This window comes from Hemitrygon akajei, chromosome 16 (genome assembly GCF_048418815.1).
Source record: "Hemitrygon akajei chromosome 16, sHemAka1.3, whole genome shotgun sequence".
NCBI classification, from domain to species: Eukaryota; Metazoa; Chordata; class Chondrichthyes; order Myliobatiformes; family Dasyatidae; genus Hemitrygon; species Hemitrygon akajei.
The window spans coordinates 52404471-52420589 of NC_133139.1; the positions used below are offsets into that span (position 1 = coordinate 52404471).

The 16119-nt window shown below is 51.0% G+C and overlaps 1 protein-coding gene across 1 annotated transcript in view; it reads left to right on the top strand.

The window, feature by feature from the left end:
• Positions 1-14059, top strand: part of LOC140740046 (lipoprotein lipase-like) — a 253470-nt gene extending 239411 nt beyond the window's left edge. The window contains exons 6-9 of the mRNA XM_073068874.1: positions 7620-7862; positions 8529-8649; positions 12209-12442; positions 13505-14059. Of these exons, the coding sequence (XP_072924975.1) occupies positions 7620-7862; positions 8529-8649; positions 12209-12442; positions 13505-13613 (707 nt within the window). The 3' untranslated portion in view covers positions 13614-14059. The remainder of the gene's footprint in view (positions 1-7619; positions 7863-8528; positions 8650-12208; positions 12443-13504) is intronic.
• Positions 14060-16119: the final 2060 nt, after the last annotated feature.

The window sequence follows — 16119 nt, forward strand, 5'->3', positions numbered from 1 at the left end:
AGTCCCACAGTGAGATCCCATAGGGATGAAGGAGGTCCCACAGTGAGGTCCCATGGGGATCAAGGAGACTCCACAGTGAGGTCGCATTGGGATCAGGAAGGTCCCACAGTGAGATCCCATTGGGAACAGGGTGGTCCCACAGTGAGGTCCCATTGGGTTCAAGGAAATCCCACAGTGAGATCCCATAGTGATGCGGGAAGTCCCACAGTGAGATCCCATAGGGCTGGAGGTCCCACAGTGAGGTCCCTTGGTGATCAGGGAGATTCCACAGTGAGGTCCCATTGGGATCAGGGAGATTCCATTGTGAGGTCCCATTGGGATCAGGGAGATCCCACAGTGAGGTCCCATTAGGATCAAGGATGTCCCTCAGTGAGGTCCCATAGTGATGCGGGAAGTCCCAGTGAGATCCCACAGGGATGGAGGTCACACAGTGAGGTCCCTTGGTGATCAGGGAGACTCCACAGTGAGGTCCCATTGGGATCAGGGAGATTCCACAGTGAGGTCCCATTGGGATCAGGGACATCACACAGTGAGGACTCTTTTGGATGAGGGAAGACCCACAGTGAGTTCCCAAAGGGATCAGGGAGACCCCACAGTGAGGTCCCATTGGGATCAGGAAGGTCCCACAGTGAGATCACATAGGGATGGAGGTCCCACAGTGAGGTCCCATGGGGATCAGGGAAGTCCCACAGTGAGATGCCATATGGATGAAGGAGAACCCACAGTGAGGTCCCATGGGGATTAGGGAGATCACACAGTGAGGTCCCATGGAAATCAGGTAGATTTCACAGTGAGGTCCCATGGGGATGTGGGAAGTCCCACAGTGAGATCCCATAGGGATGTGGGAAGTCCCACAGTGAGATCCCATAGTGATGAAGGAGGTCCCACAGTGAGGTCCCATGGGGATCAAGGAGACTCCACAGTGAGGTCCCATTGGGCTCAGGGAGGCCCCACAGTGAGGTCTCATGGGGATCAGGGAGACCCCACAGTGTGGTCCCTTGGTGATCAGGAAGACTCCAGAGTGAGATCCCATAGGGTTGTGGGAAGACACACTGTGCGATCCCATAGGGATGAAGGAGGTTCCACAGTGAGGTCCCATGGGGATCAGGGAGGTCCCTCAGTGAGGTCCCATTGGGATCAGGGTGATCCCACAGTAAGATCCCATGGGGATTAGGGAGGTCCCACAGTGAGGTCCCATGGGGATCAGGGAGACCTCTCAGAGAGGTCCCATTGGGATCAGGGAGATCCCACAGTGAGGTCCCATGGGGATCAGGGAGACCTCACAGTGAGGTCCCATTGGGATCAGGGAGATCCCACAGTGAGGTCCCATTGGGAGTAGGGAGGTCCCAGAGTGAGATCCCATAGGGATTAGGAAGGTCCCACTGTGAGATCCCATAGGGATGAGGGAGGTCCCACATTGAGAGTGAGATCACATAGGGTTCAGGGTGATCTCACAGTGAGGTCCCATTGGGATCAGGGAGGTCCCACAGTGAGGTCCCATGGGAATCAGGGAGATCTCACAGTGAGGTCCCATGGGGTTAAGGGAGACCTCACAGTGAGGTCGCATGGGGATCAGGGAGACCCCACAGTGAGGTCCCATGGGGATCAGGGACATCCCACAGTGAGGACTCTTTTGGATGAGGGAAGACCCACAGTGAGTTCCCATGGGGATCAGGGAGACCTCACAGTGAGTTCCCATTGGGATCAGGGAGACCCCACAGTTAGGTCCCATTGGGATCAGGGAGATCCCACAGTGAGCTCTCATGGGGATCAGGGAGACTCCACAGTGACATCCGATAGCGATGAGGGAAGTCCCACAGTGAGATCCCATAGGGATGAGGGAAGTCCCACTGTGAGGTCCCATGGGGATCAGGGAAGTCCCACAGTGAGATGCCATATGGATGAAGGAGAACCCACAGTGAGGTCCCATGGGGATTAGGGAGATCACACAGTGAGGTCCCATGGGAATCAGGGAGATCTCACAGTGAGGTCCCATGGGGATGTGGGAAGTCCCACTGTGAGATCCCATAGGGATGTGGGAAGTCCCACAGTGAGATCCCATAGGGATGAAGGAGGTCCCACAGTGAGGTCCCATGGGGATCAAGGAGACTCCACAGTGAGGTCGCATTGGGATCAGGAAGGTCCCACAGTGAGATCCCATTGGGAACAGGGTGGTCCCACAGTGAGGTCCCATTGGGTTCAAGGAAATCCCACAGTGAGATCCCATAGTGATGCGGGAAGTCCCACAGTGAGATCCCATAGGGCTGGAGGTCCCACAGTGAGGTCCCTTGGTGATCAGGGAGATTCCACAGTGAGGTCCCATTGGGATCAGGGAGATTCCATTGTGAGGTCCCATTGGGATCAGGGAGATCCCACAGTGAGGTCCCATTAGGATCAAGGATGTCCCTCAGTGAGGTCCCATAGTGATGCGGGAAGTCCCAGTGAGATCCCACAGGGATGGAGGTCACACAGTGAGGTCCCTTGGTGATCAGGGAGACTCCACAGTGAGGTCCCATTGGGATCAGGGAGATTCCACAGTGAGGTCCCATTGGGATCAGGGAGATCCCACAGTGAGGTCCCATTGGGATTAGGGAGGTCCCAGAGTGAGATCCCATAGGGATGAGGGAGGTCCCACATTGAGAGTGAGATCACATAGGGTTCAGGGAGATCTCACAGTGAGGCCCCATGGTGATCAGGGTGATCTCACAGTGAGGTCCCATGGGGATCAGGGAGACCTCACAGTGAGGTCGCATGGGGATCAGGGAGACCCCACAGTAGGTCCCATGGGGATGTGGGAAGTCCCACAGTGAAGTCCCATGGGGATCAGGGAGACCTCACAGTGAGGTCGCATGGGGATCAGGGAGACCCCACAGTGAGGTCCCATGGGGATCAGGGACATCACACAGTGAGGACTCTTTTGGATGAGGGAAGACCCACAGTGAGTTCCCAAAGGGATCAGGGAGTCCCCACAGTGAGGTCCCATTGGGATCATGAAGGTCCCACAGTCAGATCGCATAGGGATGGAGGTCCCACAGTGAGGTCCCATGTGGATCAGGGAAGTCCCACAGTGAGATGCCATATGGATGAAGGAGAACCCACAGTGAGGTCCCATGGTGATTAGGGAGATCACACAGTGAGGTCCCATGGAAATCAGGGAGATCTCACAGTGAGGTCCCATGGGGATGTGGGAAGTCCCACAGTGAGATCCCATAGGGATGTGGGAAGTCCCACAGTGAGATCCCATAGGGATGAAGGAGGTCCCACAGTGAGGTCCCATGGGGATCAAGGAGACTCCACAGTGAGGTCCCATTGGGATCAGGGAGGCCCCACAGTGAGGTCTCATGGGGATCAGGGAGACCCCACAGTGTGGTCCCGTGGTGATCAGGAAGACTCCAGAGTGAGATCCCATAGGGTTGTGGGAAGACACACTGTGCGATCCCATAGGGATGAAGGAAGTTCCACAGTGAGGTCCCATGGGGATCAGGGAGGTCCCTCAGTGAGGTCCCATTGTGATCAGGGTGATCCCACAGTAAGATCCCATGGGGATTAGGGAGGTCCCAGAGTGAGATCCCATAGGGATTAGGGAGGTCCCACAGTGAGATCCCATAGGGATGAGGGAGGACCCACATTGAGAGTGAGATCACATAGGGTTCAGGGTGATCTCACAATGAGGTCCCATTGGGATCAGGGAGGTCCCACAGTGAGGTCCCATTGGGATTAGGGAGATCACACAGTGAGGTCCCATGGGAATCAGGGAGATCTCACAGTGAGGTCCCATGGGGTTAAGGGAGACCCCACAGTGAGGTCCCATGGGGATCAGGGACATCCCACAGTGAGGACTCTTTTGGATGAGGGAAGACCCACAGTGAGTTCCCATAGGGATCAGGGAGACCCCACAGTGAGGTCCCATTGGGATCAGGAAGGTCCCACAGTGAGATCGCATAGGGATGGAGGTCCCACGGTGAGGTCCCATGGGGATCAGGGAGATCCCACAGTGAGGTCCCATGGGGATCAGGGAGACCTCTCAGAGAGGTCCCATTGGGATCAGGGAGATCCCACAGTGAGGTCCCTTGGGGATCAGGGAGACCTCACAGTGAGGTCCCATTGGGATCAGGGAGACCCCACAGTGAGGTCCCATTGGGATCAGGGAGATCCCACAGTGAGCTCCCATGGGGATCAGGGAGACTCCACACTGACATCCGATAGCGATGAGGGAAGTCCCACAGTGAGATCCCATAGGGATGAGGGAAGTCCCACTGTGAGGTCCCATGGGGATCAGGGAAGTCCCACCGTGAGATGCCATATGGATGAAGGAGAACCCACAATGAGGTCCCATGGGGATTAGGGAGATCACACAGTGAGGTCCCATGGGAATCAGGGAGATCTCACAGTGAGGTCCCATGGGGATGTGGGAAGTCCCACTGTGAGATCCCATAGGGATGTGGGAAGTCTCACAGTGAGATCCCATAGGGATGAAGGAGGTCCCACAGTGAGGTCCCATGGGGATCAAGGAGACTCCACAGTGAGGTCACATTGGGATCAGGAAGGTCCCACAGTGAGATCCCATTGGGAACAGGGTGGTCCCACAGTGAGGTCCCATTGGGTTCAAGGAGATCCCACAGTGAGATCCCATAGGAATGAGGGAGGTCCGACAGTGAGATCCCATAGTGATGCGGGAAGTCCCACAGTGAGATCCCATAGGGATGGAGGTCCCACAGTGAGGTCCCTTGGTGATCAGGGAGATTCCACCGTGAGGTCCCATTGGGATCAGGGAGATTCCACTGTGAGGTCTCATTGGGATCAGGGAGATCCCACAGTGAGGTCCCATTAGGATCAAGGATGTCCCTCAGTGAGGTCCCATAGTGATGTGGGAAGTCCCAGTGAGATCCCATAGGGATGGAGGTCACACAGTGAGGTCCCTTGGTGATCAGGGAGACTCCACAGTGAGGTCCCATTGGGATCAGGGAGATTCCACAGTGAGGTCCCATTGGGATCAGGTAGATCCCACAGTGAGGTCCCATTGGGATCTGGGAGATCCCACAGTGAGGTCCCATTGGGATCAGGGAGATCCCACAGTGAGGTCCCATGGGGATCAGGCAGATCCCACAGTGAAGTCCCATGGGGATCAGGGAGGCCCCACAGTGAGGTCATATGGGGATCAGGGAGACCCCACAGTGTGGTCCCATGGTGATCAGGAAGACTCCACAGTGTGATCCCATAGAGATGAGTGAAGTCCCACCGTGAGATCCAAAAGGGATGAAGGAGGTTCCACAGTGAGGTCCCATGGGGATCAGGGAGGTCCCTCAGTGAGGTCCCAATGGGATCAGGGAGATCCCACAGGAAGTTCCTATGGGGATTAGGGAGGTCCCAGAGTGAGATCCCATAGGGATAATGGAGGTCCCACAGTGAGATCCCATAGGGATGCGGGAGGTCCCACATTGAGAGTGAGATCACATAGGGTTCAGGGAGATCTCACAGTGAGATCCCACAGTGTGTTCCCATAGGGATCAGGGAGACTCCAGAGTGAGTTCCCATTGGGATCAGGGAGATCCCACAGTGAGGTCCCATTGGGATCATGGAGGTCCCTCAGTGAGGTCCCATGGGGATCAGGAAGATCCCACAGTGAGATCCCATACGGATCAGGGAGGTTCCACAGTGAGGTCCCATGGGGATCAGGGAGATCCCACAGTGTTCCATTCGGATCTGGGACATCCCACAGTGAGGTCCCATGGGGATCAGGGAGACCCCACAGTGAGGTCCCATGGTGATCAGGGAGACCCTACAGTGAGGTCCCATTGGGATCAGGGAGACCCCACAGTGAGGTCCCATTGGGATCAGGGAGATCCCACAGTGAGGTCCCATGGGGATCAGGGAGATCCCACAGTGAGGTTCAATGGGGATCAGGGAGGTCCCACAGTCAGGTCCCATGGGGATCAAGGTGACACCACAGTGAGATCCCTTGGGGATTAGGGAGACTCCACAGTGAGGTCCCATAGGGATGTGGGAAGTCCCACAGTGAGATCCCATAGGGATCAGGGAGATTCCACAGTGACTTCTCATGGGGATCAGGGATGTCCCACATGAGGTCCCTTAAGGATCAGTGAGATCCCACAGTGAGGTCCCATGGGAATCAGGGAGGTCCCACAGTGAGGTCCCATTGGGATCAGGGAGACCCCACAGTGAGTTCCCATTGGGATCAGGGAGATCCCACAGTGAGGTCCCATTGGGATCAGGAAGCTCCCACAGTGAGGTCCCATTGGGATCAGGAAGCTCCCACAGTGAGGTCCCATTGAGATCCGGGAGGTCCCACAGTGACTTCTAATGGGGGTCAGGGATGTCCCACAGTGAGGTCCCATGGTGATCAGGGAGGTCCCACAGTGAGGTCCCATGGGGATCAGGGAGACCCCACAGTGAGGTCCCATTGGGATCAGGGAGATCCCACAGTGAGGTCCCATTGGGATCAGGGAGGTCCCACAGTGAGTTCTGAATGGGATCAGGGAGACACCACAGTGAGGTCCCATGGGGATCAGAGAGACTCCACAGTGAGGTCCCATTGGGATCAGGGAGGTCCCACAGTGAGGTCCCATTGGGATGAGGGAGACTCCACAGTGAGGTCCCATAGGGATGAGGGAAGTCCCACAGTTGGATCCCATGGAGATCAGGGAAGTCCCACAGTGACTTCTCATGGGGATCAGGGATGTCCCACAGTGAGTTCCCATAAGGATCGGTGAGATCCCACAGTGAGTTCTGATGGGGATCAGGGAGGTCCCACAGTGAGGTCCCATTGGGATCAGGGAGATCCCACAGTGAGGTCCTATGGGGATCAGGGATACCCCACAGTGAGGTCCCATTGGGATCAGGGAGATCCCACCGTGAGGTCCCATGGGGATGAGGGAGACCCCACAGTGAGGTCCCATGGGGTCAGGGAAGTACCACAGTGAGGTCCCATGGGGATGTGGGAGACCCCACAGTGTGGTCCCATAGGGATTAGGGAGATCCCACAGTGAGGTCCCAGTGGGAGCAGGGAGATCCCAGAGTGAGATTCCATTGGGATCAGGGAGATCCCACAGTGAGATTCCATTGGGAGCAGGGAGATCCCAGAGTGAGATTCCATTGGGATCAGGGAGATCCCACAGTGAGGTCCCAGTGGGAGCAGGGAGATCCCAGAGTGAGATTCCATTGGGATTAGGGAGATCCCACAGTGAGGTCCCAGTGGGAGCAGGGAGATCCCAGAATGAGATTCCATTGGGATTAGGGAGATCCCACAGTGAGGTCCCAGTGGGAGCAGGGAGATCCCAGAGTGAGATTCCATTGGGATCAGGGAGATCCCACAGTGAGATTCCGTGGGGATCAGGGAGACCCCACAGTGAGGTCCCAGAGGGATGAGGCATGTCCCACTGTGAGATCCCATAAGGATGAAGGAGGTTCCATGGGGATCAGGGAGACTCCACAGTGAGGTTCCATAGGAATCAGGGAGACCCCACAGGGAGCTGTGGAATGAATGGTATCAGTCTGGGAACAGATGGGACTCAGTGGGATCGGTTCCACTTGATGTGGTGGGATCAGCCTGTGTGTGCTCCAGGGCCTGGGCTGACCGTCACTGTTCCACCATTCTGCAGCGGTGGCTGACGTCATCAAGTGCCAACACGAGCGGGCCATCCACCTCTTCATCGACTCCCTCCTCAACAAAAACTACCCCAGCCTGGCCTACCGCTGTTCCAACCAGGAGACCTTCGAGCGGGGCATGTGCCTTAGCTGCCGGAAGAATCGCTGCAACACCCTGGGCTACGACGTCCGCAAGGTCCGCAGCAAGAGAAGTGGTCGCATGTACCTGAAGACGGCAGCAGACATGCCCTTCCGAGGTGAGCGCCACTCCCCATGGTCACAGGGTTCTTTTCAGTGCAGAGTGCGTGGGTTGGTACTCAGAGTCCCATGGCCTCGAGGATGACAGTTCCATCGGTTTCTCTCAAAATCCATACACTGGAGTAGCTCAGCAGCTCAGGCAGCATACTTGGGGAGACACAGACAATCGACATTTCGGGTGAGACCCTTCATCTGAACTGAGAGATAGAGGGAAGATCGCCTGTGTAAAGAGGCGACAGGAAAGGGTAGGGTAACAGCTGGGAATGAGAGGTGGATCCAAGTGGGGGTGATGGGCAGATAGAGTCAGCAGAGGGAGTGAGGGGTGGAGCGGGTGTCCCAAGGTGGGAGGTGATAGGTGGAGGCAGGAAGGGGCTGCAGGTGATTGAATCTGATAAGAAAGGAAGAAGTTGCCTGGAACCGGAGAAGGTAAGTGTGGTGGACAGATGGGAGCAGATTCCAAACCTGCGTTTTTTTGTGTCTCTTTTAGTGTCTTTCAACAACTGCATGCATAGATATGCACATTTCTTGCTCTTTTCTCTCTGCACTGGACAGTTAGACTGAGCTCAGTCTTGGTGCAGAGCCAGCATCAGGCCAAACAGCCCAGTTCAGCACAAACACTCAGGGGAAACACACTACTGAGAAAGATATTTGCTTTTCTCCCGCAGTTTACCACTATCAGCTGAAGATACATTTTTTCAGGAAAGTGAATCAATCGGAGACAGCTGTAAATTTCTGCATCATGCTTTACGGAACCCTGAATGAGACCGGAGGACTTGCCATTTCAGTGTGAGTGTATCCGCTTTGTCCTATGTGGCACAATGTGTTGAAGTATTGGAAATGACAGCCCGTTACTGTTGTCTTGGGGTAGGGTGGGTAAGAGGAGGCAGGGTTGAACCTGACAGCCTGGTCACTGAATGCCATGGGTTTACACTGGAGCTCCAAATGTTTACATCGTTGCATTCCCAGCAGTTGGGGACTTAGAGATGAAGTGTCTGGAGTCTCCATCTTATACAGCTGGAAGCAGGCTTATTTTGTGTACAGTATAACACCACAACTTCCTTCCTTGTGGAGTCACAAAGTTATAACACACACAAACAAGCAGCTTGGCCCACCATGCACATGCCAAACATCAAGTCCTATCTATACAAATCAAATTTAGCAGCACCTGGTCCAGGGCTTACTTTGACTCATCATTTCAGGAACTCATCCAGATGCATTTTAAATGTTGTGGGAATACCTGCATCTACCACCTTTCAGGCAGTGTGGTCCAGACTGCAACCATCTCCTGGGTGAGAAAAGTATTGCTGAGATCCCCTCTAAACTTCATAACTCCCTGGTCTTACTCTAGCAGAAGCAGGGTAGGTATTTGGAATCCCTTTTTCCATGCTGAGGTTATCAACAGTAGGAGGGTATCAAAAACAGAGATTTAAGATGAGAGGCAAGAGCTTTAAAGAGGATCTGAGGTGTAAGATTTATGCACAGAGAGTGGATGATAATTGGAATCCACTGTCAGAGGAGGTGGTGGAATCTGATACAATTACAAAGATTAAGAGATAATTAGACAAACTAATAGAAATGGATTTGGATATGGACAATACAAGCAAATGGGGCAGAAAGGTTGACATGGACTTGGTAGGCCAAAGGACCTACTTCAGTGCTGCAAGACTCCATGACCTTTTTTACCATCAACCATATCTATTCCTCCAATAACTTTGTGACCCCCACCACACTGTTTTTCTGCTTTGAAGAAAACAAACACCGCCTATCTAAGGCCTATCCAAAGCAACAAATAACTTGCTGGAGTAGATTGTTGCTCCAGATTGCAGTATCTACAGTCTCTCATGTCTCCAGCCTATTCCATCTCTCCTCTTACCTGAAATGTTCCATCCCAGGCAACATCCTGGTGAACTGCCTCTGTAACCTCTCCAGTGAATTCCTATCCATCTTATAATGTGCTGACCTGAAATGTACCCAGTACTTCAGCTATGCGCTAACCAATGTTTTATCAAGTTGTAGATGGGCGTTCCTGCACTAATATTCTATTGTTACAAACCCCGTAACTGGGTCACTTACCAGCAAAGATAGAGAGGTCCGCTGAAGTCTGATGGTACCATTTTTAAACGTTTTTATTTATAAAGGGGCACAAAAGTAAGGCTAATACAAACATTCAGATAATATACGTCGTCAATACTCAATCTAAAGCGCGGGTATAGTAGTAATCAACAATAAGAAGTAGCTCTATTGTTTGTCTAGGGGTAAAACTATTGTCCGATGGAAATATAAAAGTCTCGCCAGTTCATGAAGGCTTTTAGCCGTTTGAGGGACCGCTGGGTGTTCACGGGTTGGAGAGAGAAAATAAACTTGCCAGCCTTCTGGACTCAAACCGTGGAATCGGGAACGGGAGTTCCCCGTTGTCAGTTCGGAATCCTTTTCGGGGTTATTAGCCACTCGATTCCCTAGCTAGGGGATCCAAATCACACGTGGCTCCTGAGCAGCTTCCCGTTTTTACGGGAACGATGAGCGATGGTGTCTCCGTCTGGTGCATCGCTGGAATACCGCCTCCTGCAGTCTCCTTTTTATCATGACTGGCAGATTTGTAAATGTCAATCAAGGTAGGGTGATACAATCCCCACCCCCACATTGCCCGAGGGTGTCCATGTCCCTGATAGCTGGCACGTACTATAGAGTTGCAATTCACACAGGTGCCTCTAAGAACAATGGTCAAATCCGTTGCATTGTCTCTCATTTCCTGGGTCCAAGACCCGAATTAATAGCGATCTTGCGATTCTCCAGAAGGAGGGGGCCGGTCCCGCACCCTTCAGCCCCTCAGAGCTGTGGTACATTCATAACACTATGCCCTGGCTAATGAAGCTAAGCTAGAGACATATGGCACGTGGATGTAAGAAAAATAGAGGGCTATGCAGGAGGTTAGATTGATCTTAGAGTAGGTTAAATGATTAGTACAACATTCTGGTCTGAAGGGCCTGTATTGTACTATAATGTTCTTGGTTCTATATGCTGCTACCTGTACAGACCTTTAGATATATACACCAGGATTTCCTCTTCTTCAGTACTTTCTAAGGCCCTATCATTCACAGAGTATGTCCTTTGCTTATGAGAACCCCAAAGTAGCTCTCCTTGTGAGAACCATTAGGTTTATGTAAACTTTGGACAATTGCATTCCACTGGTTCCTCCTCTGAATGCCAAGGAAAAACAAACCTGTTTGCGTTAGTGAGGGCTGCTGAAATTCCAGCAATGGAACAAGGCAGGGAGAGAAGGAGAAGGGAGAGAAGGAAAGCAGAAATGGCATTTCCGGGACTTGGCACTCCCCAGGAAAGATGCACAACTTCCACTAGCTGATAATGGCCCAAAAACCATTTGTGAGGCACAGTTTCAATCATCCAGTACAGTGTGTGCACAGCAAATACCAGACCTTTCTCTGGCTCTCTCCTGCCTTTATCCACATCCTCTTGACTTCCAGGCTGTTGGGGCTCTCCTCAGAACTGTCCTGCAATTTCTGGAGTGACCATGCCCATGATGTGATTGTGATCTGGTGACATCTGGGAGCTTGGTGGGGTAACTGCCTGGCTTTCTTCCAGGTGGTGCTCAAAGGAGTAGGGAAGCAATTGAATGTTGGCAAAGTTCCAACAGAAAGAGGCCCAACCCATCTGTGGGCACTCTGAGCCAAAGGTTCAGAACAAGTCTACCATCACCAGCTGTTTTATGCAGAATGATCCAGGCTGCAGCCAGGTGAAGTCAGCCTCAGGGAAGAGTGAGACTGGAACATTCCAGTAGGTTCTTTGGCCTAACCAGTCTATGCCAACCATGGTGCCCACTCAGCCTGTCCCCATTTCCTGCATTAGGCCCATATCACTCTAAGCCCCTTCCCTCTATGTACCTGCCCGACTCCTTCTTAAATGATACTATACTTGCCTTAAATGATAAATGTACCTGCCTCAATCATTTTCTCTGGCAGCTCATTATTTTTAGCTACCAGCCTCTCTGTGAAAGGAGATCCCATTCTCTCTCCTGGAGCCCCATTGGAAAAGGAGAAGGGTTGGCCCTGGTCACCTGGTCACCATTTATCCTGATCGGTATCGTGCTGTGTGGAGATTATTACGTTTCTTGCATCGACTACACTTCAAAGTACTCTGGCTGAAATGAGTCAGAGTGGGAAATGTGAGTTCTTTATTTACTAACTTAAGTATTGAGATCCTGGGATTAATCCTGGATTCAAGAAATCCCAATAGATATTAATTCTTTTCATACAGGGTTGTTGCTGCTGCCTGTTCCCTCTCTGTCCATGGATTTGGAGTTACATTTATGCCCTTGTGCTTCTTACAGACCGGAAATTTCACCCAACAGTACGTCTTCATTCCTGGTGCACACAGAGGTGGATATCGGAGAGCTGCTGATGGTGAAATTGAAGTGGGACACCACCTCGTCCATCTGGTCCACCATCATGGGCAAGGTCACCAATCCATGGTCCCTCTGGAGACTGTGGAGCAGCCGTGAGGAGACCACCAATGCCCTGGAAATCAGGAGGATGCGAGTGAAGGCGGGAGAGACCCAGAAAAAGTATGTCTGGGCGCAGTCGGTTAAAGGGGGTTAGGAGGTGTTGGTGACGGATGGAACTGGAGAATGGCCAGGTGCTTCACCATGAAAATTAGCTTCATCAGAGAGAGAATCAAGAGTATTTACCTCATTTTAAAAAATATTAACACTCTAATAATCTGAACACATTAATCAGTTGCATGTTTCACCTTATATTTTCCCATTTACAATTCATTTCACTATTCAGTGTAAACTGAAGTTTTAACTACAACTTATGCCAGTCACTGTGTAATTCACCGCCTGACCCTGGGGAAACTCATTGCATCTGACATCCGGCAAGGAAGAGATTGCCAACTCGTACAGCTGACTGTAAACCCACAGAACGCACCTGGTCCAAAATGATCTAAACTCCCCCTTTCCAATATTCAAATATAATCTTAAGATTCTCACTAGGACAAATCTGCTGTAATTTTCCACACCATCAACTTCTGGTTGAGAAGAAGGTACTTATTCTGCTCCACACATTGCAATACAGCAGGACATGGGGGAGCAGTGTACTGCTGCAAGGAACAAGGTGAATGGGGATAGATAGATGCCAGGCGAACACCTGGGCATCAGTGAATGGGGATAAATCGATGCTGGGGGCACACCTGGTTCTGAGAGCATCCATCTTTTCTGGAAACTTGGAGCTGTGGAGCAGGGGTCACCTCAGCCACCACTGGGTTCTGGGCAGCAAAATGCAGGGGGCGTGGTGTCAGATGGTCGAGCTGCTGTCTTGGCTCCAATCCTGAGCTCTGTACTGTCTGTGAAGTTTGCACTTTCTCCCTGTGACCCCAAGTCCTGCAATCTTCTTCCCTGATCTTAGAGATGCGGGTTAGTAACGCCTGTGGTGTATCAGTGAAGGGTAGGATCTGAGGGAATTGATGGGAATGAGTGTGGGATTAGTGTAACTGGGGTTGCTGGTCAACATGGAGTTGATGGGCTGAGGACCCTGTTCCTCAGCTGCATGTGTGTCTGCATGTGGCTGATTATATTCAGCATTCCTTGTGTCAAATCACCTCGTAACTAATGTTTCCCTACCTACAGGATCATGTTTTGTGCAAAAGACTCTGCCTCAGCAAAGCTGCAGCCAGCTCAAGAGGTGACATTCGTGAAGTGTCAGAACGAACAGACAAGGAAGAAGAGTGACCAGTAGTGTGTCACCAGTGGAGGATGGGTAAAGCATGTAAACTTACACATCGGACTTCCTTGATTCCCACCCAGCCTCCCGGCTGTGGATTTCCGGAACTGTATCATCACTTACAAACATTGCGGATCTCCGCAGGGAACAAGGTTTCCGAGCCTCGTCCTCTGGTGAGGTGTGGTCGCCACTCAGCTGGTCGTCCTCTCATCCCTCTGATCTCTGAGGCTTTGGGCCCAGCACACTCCAGGGCTTGTCCTCGGCCTGCAGTCCAAGCTGCGTCTGTGGGTGCACTGCCCTTCTGGCTGTCCCAGCATCTGAAAGAGATGTTACACCAAGCTCCCTTCTACTCTGAATCCCATGTTACTAATGGCAAAGAAAGCCAAAGGAATTCTCTTAAATATTTGGCTAATATTTATCTCACAGCTAAAATCAGTGAAATAAACATGTTACCTGGTCAAGATCTGTTTATTGAATCTTGCCATGCAGAGTTACTATTTTCATTAATAGAAAAGGGTCTAATTTCAAAGGCACAAAAGCACTGAAATACTCTGCGTGTTGAGAGTACAGTGTGGCTCCTTGTGTTTCTGGCAGAGCTGATGGGGTACTCAGAGGCTGATGGTATAACCCTGGCCCAGAGGGCGGAGCTGAATTCTTTGCTTAACTTCCATGGGATGCAGTTCATTTGGGCAAATGGTCAAAGCCCATTCTATAATTCTATCTCACATTCTGGATTAAAGTTTAAAGGTCAAATGTATGTATCAAAGTGTGTATGCAGGAATCAACTCGCAGGGTTTTTCTTCTCCAGATAGACATGAAACAAAGAAAAGCAATGGAAAAACAAGTTCAGAGAGAAACAGCAAACCCACCAACATGACCATCAAATCCCCCAAACCCCCTCCCCCCACATGAAACAAAACAATAACACCGACCCCCAAATCCCTTCCGCTCTAGAAACACTGAGAAAGAATGGCCGAAACATAAAATATTAAAATAAAAGATGTCCCTGGTCCAAAAGCATACATAAAAACTTTGGTAATATTCACCACCGTTAGTGAGGGAGACTTTGGGAACAACGATAGGCCACACATGCTTTCCTCTTCAACAGCAGAGTGATCCCACCTGTGATCAGAAGGCATGTAGTGCTCACCCTCCGCTTTCGCTTCGATGCTTCAATCAGCAAATAATGGAAGTTTTAATCTGCAAAATGGAGTCGAACATTGGGTTATAGTTTCTTTGCCTCAAGGTTCGGGCTCACAACCAGAATCTTCTTGGAGACAGCAAAGCGCTGGATTGCTCAATCAGGAAATTGCAGGCACTGGAAGTTCCAGAAACACATTCAAGATGAAAAACAAGTAAAAGAAGTGAAATGAATGGTTTTGTGGTTTATCCAGAAGATGTTGACCAAAGGAGTGTTGTACACAGGCGCCATCTTGACTGGATGGTGTTATCAAGATGCTGTTTCAATGTGTTTGATTTTCCATTTTTTGGTGCACTCTTCTAACTTTGCCTTTTATTGCATAGCAAGCCTGATAGCCCTCCTCTGAGCTCTACACTTTGCCGTTCTCTCTGCTACACTCTGTCCTCATGCAAGGTCTCAACACAAAGCCTCCCCCCACAAATGCTGCCTGACCAGCAGATTGTTTGTTGCTCAGAGCCTCACCTCTCTGCTGAGCTCCCAGCCCACTGGCATATTTAATTTGGATGTGGTGAGGGCATTGCCATTGGAAACATACAGACAAACAAATCTTATAATGGGCAGGAAAGAACTAAAGATATTTTTCATATGGTTTCATCTAAAGAAATTCTAATTTATTGAAGGTTTAGAAATATTTCACCTGTGGTTACAGTTGTATCTTTAGTTGTTCAACAAAAAGTGATGTGACCCATTATCACCACAGAAAGAATAGTGTGCTCCACTCTCATGACGAGGGAGAGGTGTGCTTCTGTCTCGGGGATGGAGGGATGTGATTCTGTCCCGAGGAGGGAGGGACATGATCCTGTCTTACACCATAAGACATAGGTGTAAAATTAGGCCATTTGGCCCATCAAGTCTGCTCTGCCATTTGATCACGGCTGATCCATTTCCCTCTCAACTCCATTGTCCGGCCTTCTCCCCATAATCTTTCATGCTCTAACTTATCAAGAATCTATCAACCTCCATCTTAAATACACCCAGTGACCTGGCCACCATAACTGCCTGTGGCAACAAGTTACAGTTTCACAGTCTCAAACACAGCCCTTTGCAGAACACCACTAATAACCAGCAGTCAACCAGAAAAAGCTCCATTTATTCCCACTCTTTGCTTCCTGCCATTCAGCCATTCTGTCCATGCTAGAATCTTTCTTGTAATACCAGGAACTCTTATCTTACCAAGCAGCCTCATGTGCAGACCTTGCCAAAAGCCTTCTGAAAATCCAAGTACTCACTATTCTCTGATTCTGCTTTGTCTATCCTTGTTATTTCCTCAAAGAATTCCAACAGATTTGTCAGGAACATTTTTCCTGTAAAGAAACCATG